We start from the raw sequence: 27,527 nt of genomic DNA on the forward strand, positions 1-27,527 counted from the left end.
AAGTACATGGGGTAATATAAAACACTTAATCATATCATATTGAGGGACATAAAATGCATCTCATGTTCTAGACCCGAAAATCCGTTCAAAATCGATCTTCTTTATTTTTTGTATATTGACCCATTTGGATGCTACAAGACCCCTCGGAGCGAAGACGCCTGGTTGGGGGGGGGGGGCAATTTTGAAAAATACTTATTTTGCTCAATTTTGGCCAATTTGGCCAGGTCGCGGGTCGGCGAGAGACCTGAAAATCCGTTCGAAATCCATCTTCGTTATTTTTTTTGTTTATTGACCCATTTGGATGCTAGAGTAGGAGCTATATTTTTTATCAGCTCTAAGTACACGCCGGCAGGTTCTTCCAACATAGAACAAGAAAAGATGAAGAGGTAGATGTTGCTGGTTTGTGCTCAACTGCCTGAGCTTGGCAGGGGATAATTTATTCTTCAGTTCTTCTCCTAGGCTTTATATATTCAAATTAACTTGGAAGATGACCGTAACGCATCATGAATAAGAACCCATCACACATTAGGAGTCTTACACAGCATAAATATTCATGATTCATGAACCAAGAGAGAGGAGGGGAGTAATTAACATAGCTGAAGAAAGAAAGGACCAAGATTTGATAACAGAAGAAATAGTCAGATGTGGGTTGCAAGGAATGAAGGATGGATGAGGGTAACAAAGGAGATGGGGATAATAAAGATGAATGATTAAAAGGCAAGAATGCTTATGGAGAGTGAAGAAAAGGGGAAAAGTAAAGTAGGGTTATTTTGGAGTTGAGCAATGTCCTGAAAATGAGAAAGGGGTTTAAGAACTCTGTGAACTCTGGCTTAAAAGTAATTAACTTGAGTTGTGACCAAAACTGAAATGAACAAACAAAACTGCAATAAACTTGAATATTGTACAAACTAGTTCCCCACATAATATGCCTTTCTCCAAATAAAATGTCCTCATTTTAGGATCTCATATCAAATTTTAAGTAAACATGGTCATGTATAAACTATAAAAGTACATAGAAAATGATTTTTTCGGATCTGTAAATCATTCATATGACAATATTCCATCGAAATCTTCAAGTCATGCAGAAATCATTTCAAAATAAATTGAGATCCTATCAAGATAAAAATAAGATAGAAAAAAAATAAATAAGATCCTCGTTCTATATCTGGACCTATTCAAACTAATAACTATATTTCTTTTTCTGTTTGTATATTTCTCTTTATAACGTTTCACCAACCCCCAAAATACGGTTACAGCCCGATAGTCCGCAGGTCCGATAGTCCGCGGGCCCGATAGTCCGCGGGTCCGATATACCGCGGGTCCGATAGTCCGCGGGTCCAATAATAATAATAATAATAATAATAACTAGCATTTAGTACGCTCTCCATAGTTAACTATATCACAGCGTTTACAAACGAGTTTAAACAAGAGTACATAATAATTACAATAAAAATACATTCAAAAGAAATTAATCAGAAAAGAGGTATGTTTTTAGAAGTTTCTTGAATTGATCTGAAGAGTTTGATGATTTAATGAAAGTGGGTATGTTGTTCCATTCTTTAGAAGCAGTAACACTGAATGTGCGATCACCTGATTTTGTACGAGTTTTGGGTATAGCAAGCAAATATGGGTCTTTAGATGAACGGAGATTAGGGCGAGTTGGTCTATGGGAAGAAAGGCGATATGTTTCTCAGATGGAATCTGACAGATTTACATAATTGATTAACTTGTTCTAACAATAGTCCGCGGGTCCAATAGTCCGCGGGTCCGTTAGACCGCGGCTCGTTAGACCGCGGGTCCGATATACCGCGGGTCCGATAGTCCGCGGGTCCAATAGTCCGCGGTGTGTGTAAAATTATGATCAGGATATAGTGAGATCCAATGTCATCAAGAGGTCCAAAGGCCAATGATACGAGTCCATGGGGTTCTATAACGATGACCCAAAGGACAATCGCCCCCTGACATCGACTTCAAGAATATCCCCATATTTTTATCTTCGGGGACTGTAACCCCCACCCCCCGGAAATTTACCCTCTAGGCGCCATACGGAGCCTCTAAAATGCCATCGACTTGACGACATGGCGAGATACTTTATCTTGCCATGTCGACTAAATAAGCTTATTATGTCCGCATGGCGAGATACGTTATCCTGCCAAGTCAGTCCACTTATAAAAAGTTATATGTCAACCTGGCGAGATATTTTATCTTGCCAAGTCGACTTAAATAAGTTACACGTCAACAAGGCGATATATCGGGATTCTCGCCAGGACTTGTACACTTCATAATCTCGCCATGTGGACATATCGACTTGACAAGATAGAAGATATCGATATGTCGAAATAATAAGCTTATTGATTACTTAGGCGGCGGAAGCGAGGGGGGGGGCATTTCCCCCCTAAATATCAGGTGGGGGGACGGTCCTCCCTAATTTTTTAGTTGAGAACCTTTTTTTTTGCTTGTAAATTTGTTTTCTACGTCCCCCTCCCCTAAATTGAGGTGGACCCCCCTAAAATCTTTTTGTCCCCCACCCTAATTTTGGTTGATAATTTTTTTTCCTTTTTTTTCTTGACAAAAAATGTTGGTGGTCCCTTCTAAAATTTTGATTTGCTTGTCAATTTTTTTACCTGTGTCCATCCCAAAATTTCAGGTGGACCCCCCCCCCTAAATTCTTTGCCATCCGCCGCCATTGATTAATTAAGACATGGCAAGATAAAGTACCACGCCATGTCGTCACGTTGATGGCATTTTCAAGGCTCCGTATTAGGGGTAATTGTCTGGAGTGTAAATTTCCGGGGGGGGGGTAAGAATCCCCGGCGGTAAAAATATGGGGATAATATTTTCCTTGAAGTAGTTGTCAGGGGGTGCTTGCCCTAATTGGGTTATTGCTATAGAACCCAGGCGCGGATCCAGAATTTTGTGGGGAGGGACGGGGGGGCAAATTTGACGTGATTTTTGGCGCCCACAATGGCGCCTACTCTCTCCCGGCCAGGCTAACTGAAGTGCCTTAAATGAATTTTGAATTATCTTATAATCACATAAAACAAATTAAAGACCACTTTTTAATGTGTTCTTGAAAAAAAATTAATGAATACATAATGTGATATCAATGGGCGATTTTGGGGGGTTTCAGTTTGGTTTCTCCTCTCACCAAAGTAGGCCCTACTAGAATATTGTGTGAACGTGACCTGTAGTTTCTGTACTGTTGTTTTAGAATACCCTTCAATAATATTAATGATAACCTCTTGGGAATAATTCAATCTCGAAGCAATCAACTAATTCTCCTCATCAGTGACGTATTTATTCAGCATGGGTGCACGGGGGGGGGGGGCAAGGGCACCAAGATAAAAAAAAAGAAATGAAATGGGGGGTAGACGTTAAAGAAAATCTGAGATTTTATTCTTAAAAACACATTAAGGTATCTCACAGGGCCTAAATAAATAATGAGAACGCGAAGCGCGAACTGATTTTTTTTAAATAGATTTTTCATGTATTATATCCTGAAAGCCTAAGTCAGGGGCGGACCTAGCTTCTGCCAATAGGGGAGGGGCCATTTTTCTTTCACCCATATTTTCCCCGATCGGCCGCTCAAAGATTTTTTGTTGTTGTTGTTTCTTTGAAGTTTGAAGGGGTTGTCCCAGTGCCGTAATGAGCCAACAATTTCGAGGGGGCTCGATATGGCGTATCGCATAAAATTAATAAGAAGTTGCCAGTGAGCGAAGCGAGCAAGCAAATATGCTGACATTTTTATTACAAAATACAAGGTTGTGATAGATTTTGACATAATATTTGGAAAATAATATTATATTTTATCCTAATCCCTTTCCTTTTCTCTCTATTTTTTTTTTTGGGGGGGGGGGCAAAACGCCCATGTCCTAACAGTCATTTCCTAGCTTTACTTTATAAGCAACATAAATTTGTAATAATCCCATAAGCCCTATGCAAGCTAAAAATGAAATTTCATGTATTTTGTCCTGAAAATTGACCATTCTGGGAAATGTTTTTGAACCTGAACAGGACGCGTATGTAACTAGATAATTACCACGAGCGCGAAGCGCGAGCAGAAATATTAAATATTCGTTCTGGCCTGGTCGAAAAGGGACCTGTTAAGGATGTTTTGCAGTTAGCAATTAAGACGATACATATTTCAATGATTAAATAATGCGAGCGCGAAGCGCGAGCTGAACATTTTTAATATTCCAACCTAAAAAGATGAGATTTCAAATCCCCCAATGGGACATTCGATTCATGTTTGTCAATCAGGAAAAAGGATGGGTAATTTTTGGTTTCTTCCTACAACAATAATGCGAGCGCAAAGCGCGAGCAGAAAATTTTTGATATTCTGATCTGAAACTGGATAATTTTAGCACGTTTTGAATAAGATCAAGCTTTGTATCTCAAAAAACATGCGTGCGCGTGTTTTAGAGTTAGACAGAATCCTGGCATTCTGAATACATTTCATTTTTTCATCATAAAAATCAATAATGCGAGCGCAGAGCCCGAGCTGAAAATAATATTTGAAATTCCGATATGAAAAGGGTCAATTTAAGCACTGTTTACAGCACTGTGTATATAGGGAAATTTGATAGCACTATATAAATGATGCGAGCGCGAAGCGCGAGCTGATATTTTATTATTTTTTTAACCTAGGATCCAGACATTTTAGGCCTAAGGACATTTTGTCATCATATAAAAATGATGAACTATCTTCTGTTTCTTTTCCTAAAACTTGTCGATATTAATTTCTGAAGAAGGGACAATTTAGTTATTATGAATTCATACAAATTTTATTTCATATCTATTAATCTATTAAGCCTAATGAGTGTGTGAAATTTGTTGACAGTGCATGAGGCCTGAAAACGGGATATTATAAGTATTTTTTAATCATGAGTAGGATTCATTGGTTGATATATTTTTAGCAAATAATGCGAGCGCAAATCGCGATCCGGAATTTGTTAATGGGGAAATTTAAGTAGTTTGTTATAGAATTACTATATAAATATACATAACTCACCAATCAAAATGCAAGCGCACAGCACTAGCTCATAGGCCTTTATTATTATTTTTTCTACAATCAAGACACCTGAAAAGGGATATTTAGAGAATCTTATATGAAATACAAAGAGACAATAGGTAGGCCTACTTGGCAAAAAGTGCGAGCGCACAAAATGTTGCAAATGTTGATTCACACCATAAAACGGACATTTTCCAGAGCACTTAAAAAACATAAATTGGTAAATCAAACAAAATGATGAAAGATCGATGTCCGAGCTGCCTTATGTTTTGTATATTGATATAAAAACTTGATATTTTAAACTACATATATTGAGCAAGATATGTATCTCATCGAACAGGCAATGCTAGCGCGATGCGCGAGCGAAACTTTAATATAGTGACATTAGATATTTTCAAAAATTGTTTTCCAGGTCTTCTCCTGACCTTATTTTATTCACTCGTCTTCCTTTTATGTTTTGTCTTCTTTTTTCTCCTTTCTTTTCCCTCCCCCCCGTTTTTCCCAATTTATTTGCTCTGTCAATAGAGGGAGGGGGCCCTCGGGCCCCCTGGATCCGCCTATGTTAGTAGTTGTTATGATGAACACGATGTATATCTATTAAGAAATGAATGCGAGCGCGAAGCGCTAGCTGAAAACGTCTATAATGATGAAATGAAAAATACATTTTCAATTGTCAGGTTAGAATATCAATTATTTTCAGCTTATGCTTCTCGTTCGCATAAAAAAAAACTGTGAGGTCGGGATGCGTATATAACTAAACAATTTATTGATGCAAGCGCAAAGCGCGAGCTCAATTTTTTTATATACTGACTTAAGAAGGACTCTTTTAAGGTATAATTCCTATTCTAATTGCTTGTCCCTTTTCTCTTCCTTTTTTTCTGTTTCTTACTCCATTTTTGCGCCACCATGGGGGGGGGGGGGGCAAAATCTTTGCCCCCTGGATCGGCCTATGTTTGTTGACTTGAAAAACACTAACACTTACATGTGCGTTTGATGCAGAGGATGCATACCTCATTAATCAAAATCGAGCGCGTAGCTCGAGCTGAATTTGATACTAACCCTTTTTTGTGACCCTAAACAGGATATCTATCTCGCTAACAGACTTAAAACTCGAAAACATTGTTTTTGTCTATTATCGTACAAACGGGATATTTTAATTAAGCCGCATTAGTTTAAGCTTTTTGGGCAGGACATATATTTCACTATAAACAGGCAATACGAGCAATGTTGTGCCCCCGGTCGAAAATGAATTTGCATGAAGCCCCCTAAGTTCAAGGTCAATTTGGCGCCCTCGGTTGAACATCAACTTGGCGCCCCCATTTGAAATATAACTTTGCCCCCCCCTTCTGAAACATGTATTTGTCGCATTATGGTCAAAATTCAAATTAGCCCCGCTAGATCGAACATCAATTCGGCGCTCCCATAGTTCGAACATCAATTTGGCGCCCCCTCCCAGTTCAAACATCAGTTCGGCGCCCCATAGTTCGAACGTCATTTTGGCGCCGCCTAGTTCGAACATCAAATCGACGTCCAGGTCAACATCTTCCTCTTTCGTTTCCCATCTCCTTTTCTTTCTTTCTTTCTTTCTTTCTTTCTCTCTCTCTCTCTCTCTCTTTCTTTCTCTCTTTCTTTCTTTCTTTCTTTTTTCTTTCTCTTATCCTCATTCCCCTTCCTTTCTCTCTTTCTTTCCCTCTCTTCCTCTCCCCTTTTCTTCTTCTCTTCTTTTCCTTCCTCCTCTCTCTCTCCTTCTCTCTGTTTACCCTTTTCTTCTCCTTTTTTCTTTTTCTTTCCTTTCCCCCTTTTTCTTCTCTTTTTCTCTTCCTTTCTCCCTCTTACTCTCTTTTCTATTATCTTCTTTTCCCATCTTCTCTCTTTTTATTCTCCGTCTTTTTTCTCCTCTCCCCCTCTTTTTTTGAGCTGGGGGTGGGGGGATGAGGCAGTTCCCCCTCGCCCCCCCCCCATGGATCCGCACCTGATAGAACCCCATGGTCTCGTATCATTTGACCTTTGGACCTCTCGATGACATTTGATATAATTATCTGATCATAACTTTACACACACTGCGGACTATCGGACCATTGGCGGCGGAGCAGAGGATTATCTTTAGCGTTTTTTTTTTTTTTTTTTTGGGGGGGGCGCCTATTGTTGCGTCCCCCCTCGGCCCCCAAACACAATAATCCTCTGCTCGGCCGCCAATGTGTCGGACCCGCGGACTATCGGACCTGCGGTCTAACGGACCCACACGTGGCCACGGTCTATCGGGATGTCCCCAAAATACAACATTTGACATGACAAACTTGTCCGTAATAGTACTCTTTTTTTTCAAATTTGAACTAACTTTGGACTATGTAAGCTTGCAAATCAAATTTCAGTAAAAAAAATCATGCTATCAATTTCTTCCTTTTTCTGAGAATATTAAAATCCTGTCTCAGATATGCACATACATGTATAATATAAATTTCATTATTTCCATTGAATGTCATATTTTGAAAACATTACACAAAATATGTGTGCACAAAATTATCAAACATATATTATTTTCATGATTAAACAGAATGCCAATATCAAATCAATTATAAATTTGTGTTTTTTCTTTAATTTATATTTAGCATTAAAGCAAAGTCCATGAGAATCTTATAACATATACTCAAACATATGACTATTCTCCTTTGACAAATTCCAATTTCTCTCATCGAAATAAACAAATAAAGTTTTGTATGTGAATGAAACTCTGTTAAAATATATGTGAATATAATTTGAAATATCGCAATCAACATAATTGTTCACATGTGGTCAAACGAAAATTAAATATCACCTCGTGTGGTTTGGCACTCTAGCATACACACATAATTATGATCGAGTCTTTTCTCTTTTCCATAAAGCTTTGTAAGATTTAAATTCATTTGTAAATTTTGAATTATATCTTTCATATCAATAGAAATATAATTTCTTATAACTCATCTTCGAACTTTTGCAATATAGGGTCTGCGTAAGTATACCAACTAGCACTGCTACGTACACTCTAAATTACAGGGATTTAAAAGAAGTCCAGATGGACTGTAGTTAGGGACCAATCGATTTCTGGATTTAGTTTTAATCCTAAAGACTTAAATTTCAATCTCAAATGATTTAAATCTAAATCTTTCGAGATTGAAAAATGAATCTTAAGGATTCAAATTAAATCCGGAATTCGATTGGTCCCTAACTTCCATGTGGAGTTATTTTAAATCCCTGTAATTTAGAGTGTAAACCAATGAGCGATCATGACCGAAACTAACCATTGTGTGTCACTATGCCCCCTTCACACCTGACCAAATGTAGGCGGACGAAGGGTGACGTATATGGGAAAATGAACGAAATGCAACGAATTCAAATAAAATTTCCGTCAAATCATGCGATCACTAACTATTGTCAAATTTTATTAACGAACGCTAAGCGAAGGATCCATCGATTTTTCGTTCACTTCTTTGAAAAAATGCGGCTGAAGGCGAGCGAAGGTTGATATAACACAATTAGACGAACGAACATTGAGCAATGGTTTGGCCGGGTATGGCGTGCGATTAGAAAAGAAGGCGAGGGAATAGATCGGGCAATCTTTTCCGTTATGTCCTCGTGTAGCTTCGCTATGGGTTCATAGAGCTATTATGATGGGTTCTTTCGAGATCGGTCCACTTTGGAAAAAGCGCGATGAGGGACTTTGCGCGACAATAAAACCCCGGGGGGGGGGGGGCACTTACATTGACGAGTGGATACCATGCGCTACTCCAAAAAACACGTAAAAAGGATGTCTTTTTCAAGATAGGGCACGTTACGTACGTAACGTGATAAGGGTGTCAAAATCACGAAAATAATGAGAAAAGGGTATCTATTTCGCTAGGAAAGCTACGTGTTTAGGGTCAAATTTGCGGGGATGATAAAACACAATTATAATGTGTTAAAGGATGTCCTTTTTGCCCCAACACTACGTGTTTAGAGTCCGATTTGCGCGAGGTGTGGAAGGTGCATGGGGCCGTACTAAACAAAATAAGGTAACCGGACCCGTGACGCCCGTGACATAACAATAAAATATCGCAGTACTTGTTTAGGGGTACATTTCAGGGAATTATACATGCCAAAAGTATATTTTTGTTTCCAATACTTGTTGAGGGTAGGGTTTCAGACGCCAATACTTGTTAAGGGGTGCATTTTCAGATTATGGAAAATACGTCGTGTTTAGGGTGCTTTCCGAGACCCCATGGTCGCGCATGGTATCCACTCGTCAATGGAAGCGGCCCCCGGGAATAAAACACGAACGATAAACTAACGATTAGCGCAGACTCAATAAGATATGCGAATTCAAACAGATGACCGACGATTTCTCAATTCGTCAGGAAATTTTAAACATGTTCAAAATTTCCGCGCGAATCATAATTGCAGCTTTTAGTTTGAAAGGTGCCACGAACCCAAACCTGAAGGATAAATACGGTTTACTATCAGTTACCACTGAAAGCGATTTCTTAAAAAATGACTTGCGCCAGCCATCGCAAGGCATATTTCAGGCAATTCGATAAGGTGTGAGGGGGCCTTTAATCTGTTTCAGCTTAATCATTTTTTTTTTTTTTGGGGGGGGGCATTTCACTGAGCTAACACTCCTGAACAATTGATATTCACATTTTGAACAGATTGTTTATTTACATGCTTGGGGTGTGGTATTAGTGTGCATGTACGTAATATTGTCGACATAAAGGGCATCGACCCATATGTTTCGGATGGGGGGGGGGTAAGTTTTTTGTAATAAAAAAAATGGCGCCAGCACAAACTTTTCAGGTGAAGCACGGCCAAAAAATAACCTTTTCGTAACCTTGTAGTATACTTTTCTTTTTCCCCCAAAACATAATTTTCATAGCATTTTGATCTATCATGAAAATTTTTGAAAATGTAAAAATCAATCCTGACTATAATCAGGACCCTATAGGAACGAATTTACCATATGTTCAATCCGAACATTGGGAAGATGTTTTATCTTGTAACGTTGCTGATACAGCATATAAATTATTCATTGAAAAATTGCATTATCACTTAGACCGTAACATTCCAAAAATTAGACTGAAAAAGTCATCAAAAACCCCCAGAAAACCATGGATTACTTTTGGGATTGTAAAATCAATTCGAAAAAGAAATAAACTTTATAAGATTAGTTTAAAGAATTCTTCTCCTGAAAATATTACTAAATATAAAAGATATAGAAATGTTTTAACATGTATTATTAAAAATGCAAAGAAATCATATTATTCGCAAAAATTTGAAAATACCAAAGGCGATATGTCAGCTACTTGGAAAAATATTAACGAGTTATTGGGAAAAACAAAGGATGTTAATGTAAATCATAAATATTTACATGGCGATGTTGTATATGAAACATTGGATGATATTGTTAACGGTTTTAATGATTATTTTATCAATGTTGGGCAAGAACAAGCATCAAAAATACCTAATACTACTACTAATTTTGCAGATTACTTACGGAATTCATGTCAACATACATTATTTTTTAATCCAACAAATTCTGAGGAAATATTAAAAATTGTTAATAATCTTAAAACCAGACGTTCCTATGGATATGATGAGATAAGTAACAATCTCCTTAAAAACATTTAACAGTCATAATTCCTTTTACTCATATATGTAATATTTCAATGTCATCTGGAGTTTTTCCTTGTGACATGAAAGTTGCAAAAGTCACTCCTATATATAAAAAGGACGACCGCACACTTATTGCGAATTATCGCCCCATTTCTGTTCTCTCATCATTTTCAAAAATATTAGAACGCCTTGTTTACAACAGATTAGTCTCATTTTTATCATTACATAATTTATTTAATCCATCCCAATATGGTTTTCGTAAACTTCATTCTGCTGATTTAGCTCTTGTTGATCTTTATGATAAAATATCTTCTCTTTTGGCAAAAAAGGAGCATGTAATTTGTGTTTTCATGGACTTAAGCAAAGCCTTCGACACCCTGGATCATAATATCTTACTTTATAAATTAAAATATTTCGGAGTCAGAGGTACTACCCTTAATTGGTTTAAAAGTTATATTTCTAATAGGCAACAATTTACGTGTATAAATTCAGTTAGTTCTCGTTTGCAGTATATAAATTGTGGTGTACCACAAGGTTCAATCTTAGGCCCCCTTTTATTTCTTCTTTATATTAATGATATTGTTTATTCTTCACCTCTATTGCAATATATCCTCTATGCTGATGACACTACAGTTATTTCTTCGAGCTCTGATAAAAAAAGGCTTTTTGAAATTTTGAATAATGAATTGCCCAAAATATCCACATGGTTCCAAAGTAATAAATTATCGTTAAACTTGCAAAAAACATATTATGTTAATTTCAAGAGCTCTAAAGCATTATCTGATCAATATACAGAAGAAATAAAAATAAGTAATATTTCTATAGCACAAAGAAACAATGTGAGGTTTTTAGGTGTCATTATAGATGAGTTCTTAACGTGGGATGATCATATATCTAAAATACTCACATCTATGTCACAATGCATAGGGATAATGTTTAAAGTAAAATACTATTTGCCTATTCAAGCATTACTCTCAATTTATAATTCTATTTTACTGCCACATGTAACTTACTGTAATATTGTTTGGGGCTCATTCAAATAAAAAAATCATCATATCTTCTTATTGCAAAAGAAAGCTGTTCGTTTATGTGCTGGTGTTGGTTATTATGAAAATACTGATCCCCTCTTTAATCGTTTTAAAACTTTGAAAATGGATGACATACATATATTTCAAATTGCTTTGTTTATGTATCGATTTTACTGTCGTCAATTACCAACCACGTTTAATCATATGTTCGTTTTAAATTCTTTCATTCATAATTATCCTACGAGAACTTCAACAAATGTTCATTTATTAAACCCAATAACCGCTTTAGCTCATAGGTCAATAAGACATACTGGTCCTGATACCTGGAATAATATACCCATAACAATACGTTACGCTTCTACATTGAATAAATTTAAGTTCGATTTCAAACATTTTATTATTAACAGCTATTCGATCTAAGTCATTGGTTTTTTTTGTTTTGTTTTGTTTTTTTGTTTAATACTTACAAAAATAAACAAATTACTATCTTTCGATACACGGCTGACATATCATTATAATTATGTAATATTATTTATTTTTATATCTTTGTGGCATGCTTGATGTTTCTCATTTTGGCCCTGCTGCGTATATGGAGAATGTAAATGTTATTTTATTTCTATTTAAAAAAAAAAAAAAAGACGCATTCAGGGCCGTATAGTCATTTCTTGAGGGGTGTCCTTTTCAAGCCTCTGTGCTTATGACTGTCCCCTCCCATGTAATGATTGTTCTGATATTTAAATATTGTTGATTCGTTTTATGTTGTATGTTCAGTTGTTGCATGGAAATAAAATAATCAATCAATCAATATAGTATTAAACAATGCTAATTGCTGTTCAGGGAGGAATTCATTGTTTAATTCACACGACAACAGGGAGAATATTGGAATGTTTCATATTTTACATAACAAAATACAAAATAAATAGTGAGTGAGTGATGTCATCAGTCTCCTCATTTGCATACCGAGAAGGATGTGAACATAACTGTTTTGCGAAATTAAGCGAAACTTTAAAATGTCATAACTTGTTATTTTACATCCGATTTTGATGAAATTTTCAGTGTTATGCTTGTTGGATTTTTCTCTTTTTATTCGAATCAACTTTTTGTTGGGGTGGACTTGTCCTTTAATCAACATACATTATGAACAGCCAAGTATAGTAAAAAAAAAATGTAAAAGTTTACTCTACCCACAACCCAGTTGCTGCGTGATCTAATCCCATCCCCTTAATTGGGCTGCCAAGTAATGACCTATATTTTCGATCCTTCATTTTATAGTAAAACTTCTGGGTTTTTTTTGCTTCTATAAAAAAAAATATCGGTACCAAAATGACCTTCATTTAGTATTATCACAGGGCTTTTAAAATTTTCCTGTTAAACATGCAGCCCACCCTCAATTCCATTCTCTCTATCTATTACTGCAAAGGGTTGCTGCCCCCTACGTACGTTCGTTAGTTTCCACGTACGGTACATACACGTACGTGCACGAGCCATAGACCCAACGTCAGCTTAAAGGGCGACGCCATATTGCCAGATTCTGGCCAGATTTGGCGCGCGCCCTCACCCGGCTAACGTTGAGCGCCATTCATCTATACACTAATTCCTCTTGATTACCATTGATAAAAACCTCGTTCAAATCTTTTCCGGAATTATTATGAATAAGCGATTGATGTTTTTCCGTTAATCAAATATCCGTTATTATACCCATATTTTTGTGATATTTATAACATTTTTATTTTAATCACAATTTCAGTCCAAACGCGGGTCAGTTTTTGAGAACCCACGTTGTTTGTGCATGCCCACGTATGGCCTTACGCGTATTGAACGGAATGATGTTGGGTCGAACACCAGAATATTGTTGTGATTGTTTGTTCCGTGTTTGTTGGGGATGAAGTTATGATGGCGACCAGTCACGTTTGACAGTACCGCCAAATCGTTAAGATTAACTAATTAAGGTCAAGGTGAGACAAGAGAAATGAGCAAGGCGCTTTATGGGGGGGGGGGAGGGAGAGAGAGAGAGAGAGGGGGGGGGGAGTTAAGAGGACCCAGTGGGGATACAGTTTCATCATCAGTGCAGGGCGTCGATGAACAACTTAATTTTTTTTCTTCAAAATGTGGAAAGTGACAGAAAAATCAGAAAAAGGTTAATTGGTTCTTATTTTTTGAAAAAAAACCCCAGAATTTATCAAGATTGCTGTTTATTCTTCATCATGGTTGTAGAATTTAATAAAGTATAATTCTTTCAAAAAACTCAAATTGTGATTAATCGTATTGGATTTATTTCACTCTTTTCTTTCGCCTTGTTTTTTTTTCTTCCAAAAATCAGGGAGATGAAAAATATGAGAGCTAGGACGTAAACATATGGACTCCGTAACACAAAGGTTTACGATGAATAGCAAAAATGAAAGAACGCTTCTGATTGGTTCTTAGTCAGTATTTTGCGACAAATGCACGTGTAACATTGATCTTGATTAGCCAATTCATTTAGAGATTGATCGCTAATCTTTGTGTTACGGAGCCATGGTGAAGTTATGACGTTGGAGAGGGCGCAGCCCCATGCACTTGCAGATCCAGATTGATTTTCATGGGGGACACTTAGAGTGCCCCTATATTTCTTCAGTATTATTTTTACACGCAAAAAAGTCAAAGAAGACATCATGCCACTCATGCCACCGACAGCTGCCTTGTCAAAGGGGGGCGGTCAATTATTTTGATTTTTTTTTCATTTTGTCCTCGAAAGGGAAGCCGGGGGGGGGGGGTCAATTCATTTTATATACATTTATATTGTGTTTATATATGGGAGGGGGTCTGCTACTGAGCATGTTTTTACAAGGGCTTAATATAACAGAAATGGCACGATTTAACACAATAAAATGTATCATGGAGGTTTATACTAAATTAATACATAATTAATAATTGTTTTAATTGAAAATGAAAATAATGAAGGCACCCATAGATCTTAAAAATATCTCATAAATACAGGCCTAAACCTGTATGAAGTTGAACAGGCATAAAGTATAAATGTTTAGCTATAGCTGAATTGATCCCGCAACCAAATAATGTTGGCATAAACTAGCTGTTATATCAGTGGCGTAACGACATGAACGAGCGAAAAAAAATTGGGGGTTATACACGATATGGCGTATCGATCAGGCAAAATTTAAAAAGAATTTAGTAAGTTGCAACCGACATGAGCATAATTTTGATGTTTTGGTTACAAAAATCCAATTGAACAAGTTCACAAGATTCTCTTTCTTTTTCCTCTTTTTTTCTGAATTGGGGGCATATGCACGACCCCCCCCCCCCATTAAATTATAAAGCACCACTCTGTTCTGCCACTGTCTAAAATTGGATTTAATCTTTTAGAATTTTAATCTCTTATCTAATTAATCTAAAGGGATAAGAGTAAGACAAAAAATAGTTGCAGATTACTTATTTCAAAGTATTTTTACTTAACTCCCCAACTCTGCTCTTGCTGCACTGCACGTAACGGCCCTCCACCAAATTGCCAGGCCGACTCGCCCCGTGAGCAAGTGACCGCGTTCGCGTAAGTTCACCCGAAGCCATGACTAAATTCTGACCATAAACATCACCTAACTAATCACTCTCTGACAATATTTCAAAGTGTATTTTATTACAGTCGATCCTTTGGGCCATTAAACGATAATATTTTCAATGTTATCATGACAAATAATTTTAATGAGATAGTGGCATTGGAGAAAAAACAAATTTATAAGCACGAAATGGCACCAGATATATCATCAAACATACAGCGCAGCGTTCGGGACTGGTGAGTGGGACGGCTCGCTTGGTGTTTTCGCCCCAACGAATTCGGCGAAAACGTTACCATTGCGCCGTGCGAATGTTAAATCTGCGGCTCTCAATCAGAGACTTGAATGTCTCTTTTTGCATTATCGAAAATAAATCATAGACTTTGTTTGATTTATTTACAAGTAAGTTGCATATCCGTCGTGATAATTAGGAAAATCCATGATGTCTTCTTCTAATTCTGTAAAAACTATGTCTTGAAAATGCCTATGTCAGAAAATTGCCGGAAATCGTAAAAACTTGCCTAAAATATCTCTTTTTGAAAGTTCATCCATGGTCTGGAAAAAAATGTTATAACTTTTGTAGACGTATACCGTAAACAAATACATCCTCGATCACTGAAATAAAGTGTTTGCTAAGCTTTTGTAATTCAGGCCATGTTACCATGACAACTTGGGAAAACCCTTATTTTTTCAAAAAAATACTTTGGTTTTAAGGGTCATTTTACAGACATAAAACTAACCCAATTTTGAAGAATTGTGTTTAAATTTCACATAAAATCAAATTATCTATGTTTATACTTTCGTATATGAATATTCATATTTCTTATAGAATCTTAGTTTTTGATTGGTCAATGTTTCAGTCATGGATAATGACAGAGCGTAAAAAAATCTGAAAATGCGCATTTTATCGGCAACCAACAAGCAAGATGGCGGAACACATTAAGTTGGCGCTTTGCACGTACGTGCATAATATTCGCCACCGCCACCGGTGCAAGACTCCTATTCCTAACTCCTATTGGACTTGGGCCTACATTAAAAATGGTTTCCATTGAAGAAAATTGTCATGGTGGATTCTTGCAGACTTTCGCTTGGAAGGTTGGGACGAATGAGGCTGCCCTGCGTCTTATAATTTCCATTTTTGCAGGTAAGAGAAACTTAGATTGAGGCTCTCTTTGAGTCTAACTGAGCTGGAGCCCGTCTCTTGATTGATCTGATGATAACCCGGGCCCGGGGAGCTCCGGCCCGCATAAAAAAGGGCCGGGGCTCAGCTCAGGACTCGTCCGTGTAAATACTAAATTATTATTTAGGCAGAGGGCATGGAGGTTACTCTCCAAAATACGGTAGAATGGGGTCGCAATAGCACCTCAATTAAAACTTTAGGGGAAGAATAAAATTATGCTCTTAAGTCGATTATATGGATGAAGGTCTATCGTGACACAGGTTACATAATCCTGCTCAGGCTCAGAGTCAGAGCTCAGGCTCAGACATTTTTATTCAGAATAGACATCATTGAGGCACAAGCCAAAGACTGGACCCTCAAAAAAATGGAAAAGTTCTGTCTCGTTCATTCTCCCTCTTTCAAAATTAAAAAAGTGGCTGATCGATTGTTCGATGAAATATAGACACCAATAAATGTAAACTTAAAAAACATACCGGTACCGGTACCTTTTTTAGATTATTTTTGCTGGCGATAATACTTTTTTTAAAACATTCAAAGTGATGACAAATTATTAAACAAAAAATTGAAAATTCTAGTGCCTTGACGAAGCCAGCAGTGCTGCTGTTCGTTACGTTTTTCAATGAACATTCCACCATGGACTTTACAATAAAAAGATTGGACACTTTGCGTCACTTTGCCGACTTCACGTAACGCTTTGCATCGATTTACGTGTAAAATAGTTTTTGTGCCTAGTCTTTTCTATGTAGTGTCTTTGATATGACGAAAAATCGCTCGTCCTCTAGCTAATTAGACGAAACATTTTAGAAATTATAAGACGGATCCATATTTTATCAACGAGAAGAGAAATCAGCACTTAAATGACACTATTTGAGGGATATTCATGATATTTAGGGGGAATTGACTTCACTTCGTTCCAGGGAAAAAAATTACAAGGGAGCGGCGGGCTAATTTGCCCCGGAAATGCCCAAAGCCGCCCTCGAAATCACCCAAAATCATGCTTTTGGGGGCAACATAAAACCTGGATGTTGCCCATGAAACTTTGCTTAGCGATAGCAACTCAGCGGCCCCCTAGTGTAGGTATGTGACCAAAAAAATGAAAAAATGATCAAATATTAATAAATTTGGTATCATTTGAAAGCTCTTAAAAAGACCTTTCAAATGATACCAAGAACTATAATTTTCATGAAGAAATTATAAAGTTATTCCAGTTTAAGTCGCGCATATTAATCCAAATTTTTGGTCATTGTCTTAATGTAAAGTCAATGGAGTACAGAACCATTGTGACCATTTTGAACCCAAGTCTTCGACAGGCTCTAACTTCTTTGTTTTTGAGCCCTATGAAGTAATTTAGGTATCAATGGAAAGATGAAAGAAGGCGCAATTGATGTGTAATCATTTCATCTTGTAATTTTTTTTCTTCTTGTTATGTGTAAAATAATTTCTTGTAATTAATTATTCAAAATCACAATTACTCGCCTCTTTTTTTTGCTAAATGAAGGTGATCATGATAGGTAATATATATAATTTAGTTGGCATCAAAACAGCATCATGTAGATAATTTCCTAAATGAATTTGTTTTAAGTATTGTTTTTATAATTTCTCATGTATTTCTTTGTTTTTCTGATATAAATTACAAGCTCTTTTTCAACTTTAGTATTGTCTTTTTTAAGTCTTAAGTCTTTTTTTATGTATAAAAATTATTCCTTTTGTACTTTGTATGACCAAATAAAAATACAAGTGTGCTTTTTTCTGATGTAATTGATTGTTTTACCAATTCCTTTGTATTCTATTGTTTCAACAATTTGTTATACATGTGTAATATGTAGCTTTTGATTTTAGAGACAATGGACATTTGATTACATTTTTTTTAGGAGGGATGAGCTGCATGAGCAGCTAAGTCAGTGTAAAATATGTATGTAGCAAGATGGATAAAAATTAAGCTTTAGTATATTCTATCATTTCCAATGTATTTCTTAGATTTGTATACATACATTGTATTACAAAGGCCCTGTTTGAGCTCTCTTTTTTAAGAAAAATAAATAAATTCAAATTATTAGTTGAAGCCAAAAGAAAAGGAAAAGAGTGGTCTATTTCTTTCAAAGCAAAGCAAAAAAACAACCAGGAAAAAAAAGATAACAAAGCTCTAAACAACAACCAAACAGACATCTAAGCTCCAAACAAACACTAAACACAAGAGAAACAAAAGTGACACAAAAAACTTGTACCGATCCCGTCCCCATTTTCCAGTTTAAAACACAACCTCCAACTGCACCCCTTATGAAAAAAAAAAAGAAGTAAAATTAACAATAATAAAAAAAAACAATAAATACAGGACTTAGACCCATTTGGAATTGAAATATTCTTTCCTCTGAGTTTTCATGTATTTTCTTACAAGAGTGAAAAAAATATTACAACAAAAAAATAAACAACTTAAAGTTCGTGCATTTTAATAAAAAAAATCAACATTTAAGATATTCTCCCTTCAAAAGCAAATCCAGTCTCCAAATAATGAAACATGACCCAAAAAATTGAAAAAATAAACAATACAAAAATTTAAAAAAGAAACTAAAAAAATATTTAAAAAATAAACAAATATGAAAAAAATAAACATAATTTTGCATTTTAATTAAAAAGTCAACATTTATAATATTCCCCTTTCAAGAGCAAATCCAGTCTCAAAATAATGAAATATGATTGAAAAGTTTAAAATATATTTTTTCTTCAAAAGAAAAAGAAGAAACACTATAGATTTTGCATTTTAATTTAAAAAGTCAACATTGATATTCCACTTCCAAAAGAATCCAGTTTCCAAATGATGAAACATGATTGAACAATCAACCATCTTGACTTTGTAACCTTGGGAGGAAAGAATGTTTTTGTGACAAAATGTATGTATTAAAATCAATATCAAAATAATAATCTACGGTATAATGACAGAAATTTCTGAAAAAGCCACAAAAAAGAGTAAACAATTCAAGATCTAGTTCAATCCAGCATGAACGACTCACTATCGACTGCTCCCATCACCCACCCAACTGCATCGGGCAGCTCGACTGCCGAGAGACCGGCTGTGCCAATAAACCCCACTTCAGCAAGCAGCAAGATCAGCGCCCTAGCATAGCTGGCAGCCACATACTAGCCCAGCGCAGCACCGTGAAAACTTGCCAGGATGCCTATAATGCGCGCCCGGTCATGCAGCCAATTTTTGCTTGGCACATACAGCAAGTTTCGGAGCTAAAAAACATTGTTTTGGTAATCAAATCACTTAGATATTTCATATGCAGGTAATTAAATAAATATTCTACGTAGATATATAACATTCAAAACTATACATACCTTCCTTTTTTGAAATTTAAAGCATCGAATCCGTCTCCAATCTTTTGATGGTGGTATCTCAGTCCTTGTTCATCGTACGGAAAAAAAAAGCGATATCAAGTGGGATTCCCGATCTCTTGATAGATACCCCATTCATGATGTAAGGTCTAAAAATAGCACTGTTACAGCGAGTTTAGCAGAGACATGCACTGTGCACTCAAACAAGAGGCGGAACAATAGCGCGGTGCAAGGAAAGAACCTGCGGAAGCGCGGATTGTCACGTACCTACCTAGTGCCATATGCTCGAGCTCCGCTTGCCATTTAAACATCATCCAAACTCCACACTGAAAATCATGAACAAGCCTTGGAAATGGGGAAACAGGTAATCAGAGAATGGTGACTGGTACCGTAGGACACAGTTTCAAATTTCAAAGCTGTTTTTTTTTCTGTACCACGTTCTTCCATACACATGGTATGGAAAAAAAATCAACGCAACTTCGGGAAACAGTTGCATGTACATAGGGGTCCATTATGACTACCACCATGTGCAATTTCCAATGCACATATTTCCCCTACAGATATCACGATTCTGTGATAACATAATTCAAATTACTCGGCAGATAAATCCTAGAGTCTAGTAACTACGTTGGTGAGTTGTCATTTGGCTTTGCTTGTCAAAACGGAGCCTATTAACATCCAAAATAACTTACCTTATTTTTGAATTACAACTTAAAATAATTTGTTTTATTTTCTGGGGGATGAGGTTCATATCAGACAATAAATCATCAAACAAAGCTCTATCTATTTTACAAGGCCGGCAGGAGGCTCACGTACGCACGCATTCGTGCATGTACTAGCTAGCCAGTCTGAGCTCTGTCCCTCTGCCAGGGGCGGTATTCTCTCTTTGCTTGTCAAAACGGAGCCTATTAACATCCAAAATAACTTACCTTATTTTTGAATTACAACTTAAAATAATTTGTTTTATTTTCTGGGGGATGAGGTTCATATCAGACAATAAATCATCAAACAAAGCTCTATCTATTTTACAAGGCCGGCAGGAGGCTCACGTACGCACGCATTCGTGCATGTACTAGCTAGCCAGTCTGAGCTCTGTCTCTCTGCCAGGGGCGGTATTCTCTCAGATAAAATTTAAAATTTTATCTTGCGTATCTATACATGTAGATGACAGAGTGTCAGTGCATAAGTAGACTTACCAATCGCATATTTTACCATTGCAATGAGAATGATGTGCTTGCGCCCATGTATCTTTGAAGAAAAAATAAAAATAAACTTAAAAGAGGGTAGGGGCTATTTTATTTCCACGACGTTGATTTCATCAATATTTCTAGGTAAATTAATTCCAAATGTTGACATGAAATAAAAAATATATATATATACTTATTGAGAATATCACCTCAACGTTATTTCTGTACAATCAAATTATTTCATAAGACATTTTTTTCCTTATATCGTCTTTGAAATTATGCCTGAAAAGATGCAATATAGACTTCGAAAAAAGATGAGAGTATTGTCATTTCTTTAAAAAGAAATCTCTGTAAAGACGCACAAGCATATAGTGCAAGCGTATTTGAATTCAATTAATTGACGCAATATCACTCCTTTACCACACCTGGCCGAATGGATTTCCATTGGTTGAGTGAGACGAGAGAGCTATAAAAGCGTGTTTCTCATTGGATATTGATTAAAAAATAGGTGTGTCTAACAGAGATCAAATGAAGATAAAATTGTTAGTGGTTCTGACTCTCGCCTTGCAGACAGAGGGTCATAGTCATGTGTTAAAATCCCACCGCGTTCTAGTGTCCTTTGGCAAGGCGTTTATCCAACCTTTGCCACTCTCGACCCAGGTGCTAAATGGGTACTCTTTAAAATGCGAAAGATCTTGTATGTTTGAATTTGCCAGCGCTATAATGAGGCTGCGTCGCTGCGATGAATGCAAGGAATGTTCCCCAGGGAGTGGAAATTGTGCACTTTTCGTTCGGGATTGAAATGAATCCATTGACCAGGGTAATGATATGCTGTAAAGTGCTTTGAACCATTCTGGGAAAAGCGCTATATAAAAATTGGCTATTATTTCTTTTCAGTGATTCTACCTTTTCGTTGTGTGCTGCAATTCCCCCCCCCCCATAAAAAAATATGATTATAATATAAAAGGAAATTAATTAAAGAGTATATTCACAATGATATTGGGTCATGATGGACAAGATAAAAATTAACTCTAAAAAAAATAAATGTGATAACATGGTTCAAACATGGTTTATGAGAAGTGATAATAGCTATACCGTTATGATAATAATGGCCGATTGTATGTAAAATCATAATATTTTGTTGTGAAATTGTTTTACTTTGTTTTGACAGATTTGTTTCTGAGCAAGTGAACTATAATTTCGGGAAAGCATTTGTATTCAATTAAATATTTATTTGCCCGACTGGGCGAGAAGGCCTACTCCAGAACCTATGTAGCACATTTATGAATCAATACCTTCATATGACGCAGGGACACTCCAAGAACCAGTGTGACTCAACTAACATTTTAAAGAAAATTATAATGATTTTATACATTATCATGAGAAGCCACAAAGTTATCTGCCTATGCTTCAGCATAGATCTGCATGAAGACCACCTTGAAGGTCAGCATTCTTTTAGAAGAATATCTCCTAACTGGTTTATTCCTATATGCCCAAACAGTCAAATCCATGAATACCACATCATGGTCACTTAGTTCCGGCATAGGTACACACTGTCTAACCAGTTATTGTTTGATTTGTGATGATCAAGTCGAGTCTGTTAAGCTACTAAAAAATCATATCAATATCATTTGACCTTAACATTATTCTGAAATCATAAAAATTTGAAGTGCCTCAAAAGTGATTCTCATCACACGTGAGAGAACTTGAATCGAACTTGTCTGTTCATGACTTTGTTGATATTTGCATTACTGGCAGTCTGTAATACTTGGGGTCTATTATGATTTGATTATTTGTGATTTATATGACCTTGACCTTGAACATACATGTACAGTACAGATAGGCCTTCATCTAAAATCTTTCAAAATGTTATGATTTTTCAAGCTCATTGTCATATAATACAAATTCAATCATCTTAGATTCAAGAAGTACTAATTACAAACTTCCTTTTCACCAATTTATCAAAATATATCACATAATATGCATTTAAACTGTTAATCCTAATTAGTAGTTTGCAAATTTTAGGCTATTTCCAGTTATTTTTAGAATAATGTTAAAGGTCCCATGAAATACAATACAGCAAAGATGCTGATTTATTCGTTAGCTTAGTGGTTACTAATTACGGTTCCATCAAAATTTTACCCGAAAAACATCCCACATCAGGTTCAAAGGCAGTTTTATATTGAAAATTTAGCCAAATTTGCCCCGCCCACAAAAATTCAGCCCGATTTGGTTTTGTATATCACATGACAATTATGACGTCAGGGAAGGAAGCTGCTGAGCGTTGTTGACGTTTGGAGCGTGAAGTGCCTATTGTGGTTGCACTTGTGGATTCAAAGTAAATAAATTGAATTGCTGGAATAATATTCAGAACATGAATCTTCAAAGTCTGAAGAATCTGACGCAGCTGATGACGATGCTGCAGCCATGATCAAAACCTCATAAAAATCTTTAAAAATCTGTTAAGGATGAGCTCGGTCGAAACAGCAACTACACAAGGAATGTGTACAATAACTAGGGGTCCGGCTGCACAGCTGGGAAAACCTTTCGATGATGCCACAATGAGTGACAGGTCGATCGGTCGACTCTTTCAAAAAATTTTAATGGGCGTTCCAGTTGGAAGTTCATTTCCATGGAATAATTCAACACCGGTTCGTCGTACACAGGAACCAATGGCAAATTCGTATTTTTCAAGTACATGTACATGTACCTAATAATAGATATGTATCTAGAATAAGATGGAATTGGTGTCATAGGACCTTTAAGGTCAAATGATACGGACACCATTTGGTTCATTTATTTGTAACTTAAAGTATAACAAAAGTGGAACATATTTTGCATATTAAAATCAGAATAAAGTCAAAATCCATTTTGAAATGGCAACATAACTTAGGAAGTATATGGACCTACATGAAGATCATTCAGGAAAATTGGACATAAGGTTAATCAAGTATTACTGAACATCCTCCCTGAGTTTCAGGTTACATGTACATGACCAAGCTCAAGTGGCTCTTATGATGAATACATCTCTGAAATAATAAGTGAAGCGTCAATAGGGTCAATGACGACCATGTTGGGTGAATCAACATGGAATCATCGAAATTTTAACCTAAGGTTAAGTTTTTGAAATGTGTCATAACTTAAAAAGTATGTGGACCGAATTCATGAAACATAGACATTAAGGTAATCAAGTTGTTTTGCGCACATCTTAGATCACATGATCATGGTCAAAGGTCATTTTGGGTCCATGGACATAGTATTTTATTATCATATGAATGTTTTTTTTGTGAATAATTATTCAATAGCTGTTTTCAAAGTCAGCACTGCTGCTAAATCAAATTGCGTAATGCAGGCAAGCCTGCCAGAGGCATTGCACTTGTTTGATACTTGGATTTATTTTTAATGTTTATTTCAGGTCCTTTGAATATGCATGTCAGAGAAGGGTTAGAAAGTGTTTTTGATGAAATATTTTTGTGTTTGTTTCATCCAAGAATGGGGTTGCAGTTAATCTACGGGTGCAGTTTATAGCCCATTTTTAAATTATGTTGGGCAAATTGATAAATTTTGAAATGTAGATGGAGTTGATGTTTAACTTTCCCTTTGATTTCTTTTTAGGATATCCCCTTAGTATTTTCCTGAGAGATAATCTACATGGCACTTCTGCTACTACCAAACATCTCTTCATCTCCACTATAGGACTAGCAATCTGCTATTTCAATTATGGTAATTATCACCTATCATTGTATCTGTGCCTCATGCATGTGTACAATACATGCATGCTTAATTGATTTAAAGGTTAAAATTGTTTGAATATCTCTTATCAGTAGTACACACATTTTTTTTACACAGATTTTTTTGACTAACACGTAACAGTAGGTGAATTTTAGCTTTGTTGATATACACTATTGATATATTTTGTATTTGAATTTTAACGTTTTTAAGATGATGTGGAAGAGGTTCATCGTGGTGATGGATTGAGTAGAAGAATAGTAATTGGTTGTCTTACGATCTATCGTGAGACAACTGATTTTTTTTTACTATTTTTCTATTCAACATCAGCTGTTTCATAATAGATCAAACTTTTGATCCATCGGGAGACAACCGATTACTATTCAACATCAGCTTTTTCACAATAGATCAAACTTCTGATCCATCAGGAGACAACCGATTACTATTCTTCTATTCAACATCAGCTGTTTCACGATAGATCAAACTTGTGATCCATCGGGAGACAACCGATTACTATTCTTCTATTCAACATCAGCTGTTTCACGATAGATCAAATTTGTGATCCATTTGGGAGACAACAGATTATTATTCTTTTATCAACATCAGCTGTCTCATGATGGATCAAACTTTTGATCAATATTCTTGTTATTCTACGCAACATTTTTTTTTTTTCAGTTTAATTCTGGATGAGAGGGTTGGAGTGAGAGGGGGATATTGTAATTTGGTTTTATTCTGGGGGAGAGGGTTGGAGTGAGAGGGGGATATTGTAATTTGGTTTTATTCTGGGGGAGAGGGTTGGAGTGAGAGGGGGATATTGTAATCTGGTTTTATTCTGGGGGAGAGGGTTGGAGTGAGAGGGGGATATTGTAATCTGGTTTTATTCTGGGGGAGAGGGTTGGAGTGACAGGGGGATATTGTAATTTGGTTTTATTCTGGGGGAGAGGGTTGGAGTGAGAGGGGGATATTGTAATCTGGTTTTATTCTGGGGGAGAGGGTTGGAGTGAGAGGGGGATATTGTAATCTGGTTTTATTCTGGGGGAGAGGGTTGGAGTGAGAGGGGGATATTGTAATTTGGTTTTATTCTGGGGGAGAGGGTTGGAGTGAGAGGGGGATATTGTAATCTGGTTTTATTCTGGGGGAGAGGGTTGGAGTGAGAGGGGGATATTGTAATCTGGTTTTATTCTGGGGGAGAGGGTTGGAGTGAGAGAGGGATATTGTAATCTGGTTTTATTCTGGGGGAGAGGGTTGGATTGAGAGGGGGATATTGTAATCTGGCTTTATTCTGGGGAGAGGGTTGGAGTGAAAGGGGATATTGTAATCTGGTCTTATTCTGGGGGAGAGGGTTCGAGTGAGAGGGGGATATTGTAATCTGGTTTTATTCTGGGGGAGAGGGTTGGAGTGAGAGGGGGATATTGTAATCTGGTTTTATTCTGGGGGAGAGGGTTGGAGTGAGAGGGGGTATTGTAATCTGGTTTTATTCTGGGGGAAAGGGGGATATTATTATCTGGTTTTATTCTGGGGGAGAGGGTTGGAGTGAGAGGGGGATATTGTAATCTGGTTTTATTCTGGGGGAGAGGGTTGGAGTGAGAGGGGGATATTGTAATCTGGTTTTATTCTGGGGGATATTGTTATCTGGTTTTATTCTGGGGGAGAGGGTTGGAGTGAGAGGGGGATATTGTAATCAGATTTTATTCTGGGGGAGAGGGATGGAGTGAGAGGGGGATATTGAAATCTGGTTTTATTCTGGGGGAGAGGGTTGGAGTGACAGGGGGATATTGTAATCAGGTTTTATTCTGGGGGAGAGGGTTGGAGTGAGAGGGGGATATTGTAATCTGGTTTTATTCTGGGGGAGAGGGTTGGAGTGAGAGGGGGATATTGTAATCTGGTTTTATTCTGGGGGAAAGGGGGATATTGTAATCAGGTTTTATTCTGGGGGAGAGGGTTGGAGTGAGAGGGGGATATTGTAATTTGGTTTTATTCTGGGGGAGAGGGTTGGAGTGAGAGGGGGATATTGTAATCTGGTTTTATTCTGGGGGAGAGACTTGGTCATTTTCTCGAAATAGCCGTTAAGTCATGACATACATTGTATGCTGCCTGACTATAGATGTCTGATTTGGATTATGATAAAGATATTGACTGACTCTTCTTTTGGGGAACATAGAAAAATACTACAATTAAAAAACATATATTGCCCTTGTGTAAAGACTAATATGATTTTGTTGTTGGCATTATTTTTTATGTTCTCAAGGCCAGTCACTAAATCTACCAAAAACTGACAACCATTTATCTTAGTTTGTATAAAAAAAAATGTTTAACAAATAATGGTAACTTTCTTGAAATATGAGTTTATATGCAAAATAGTGTATTTTTATTATATTTTAGAACTTCATTAAACCAATTACAACTGGTCTTAGATAGAGCCCTTGTTTAAGCAAGGAATATGTGTACAATTAAACCATCAACCTGAGGCATTATAAATAAAAGTGAATAAAAATAAATAAAAGTCAATTTCATGACAAGGAATGTTTTTTTTTTTTTTTTGGGGGGGGGGGGGGGCTCTGCCCTTGAAACCCAGGGTTTCTACACTTAGAAAGGACAAGGACAAGTCCACCCCAACAAAAAGTTGATTTGATTAAAAAGAGAATAATCCAATATAAGCATAACGCTGAAAATTTTATCAAAATTGGATGTAAAATAAGAAAGTTCTGGCATTTTAAACTTTCGCTTAATTTCACAAAACAGTTGTATATTCACATCTTTGTCGGTATGCAAATGAGGAGACTGATGACATCACTCACTCACTATTTCTTTGTATTCTATCCATATGGAATATGAAATATTCCAATTTTCTTCCTGCTGTCATGTGAAACAACAATTCATTCCTCCCTCAAC

The 27,527-nt window shown here is 36.5% G+C and overlaps 1 protein-coding gene across 1 annotated transcript in view; it reads left to right on the top strand.

Moving 5' to 3' along the window:
• Positions 1–16,159: 16,159 nt before the first annotated feature.
• Positions 16,160–27,527, top strand: part of LOC121427263 (lysophospholipid acyltransferase 5-like) — a 29,704-nt gene continuing 18,336 nt past the window's right edge. Inside the window, 2 exon segments of the mRNA XM_041623598.1 lie at positions 16,160–16,350; positions 24,522–24,629. Coding sequence (XP_041479532.1) covers positions 16,245–16,350; positions 24,522–24,629 — 214 coding nt within the window. The 5' untranslated portion in view covers positions 16,160–16,244.

The sequence above is a fragment of the Lytechinus variegatus genome, chromosome 14, assembly GCF_018143015.1.
Source record: "Lytechinus variegatus isolate NC3 chromosome 14, Lvar_3.0, whole genome shotgun sequence".
NCBI classification, from domain to species: domain Eukaryota; kingdom Metazoa; phylum Echinodermata; class Echinoidea; order Temnopleuroida; family Toxopneustidae; genus Lytechinus; species Lytechinus variegatus.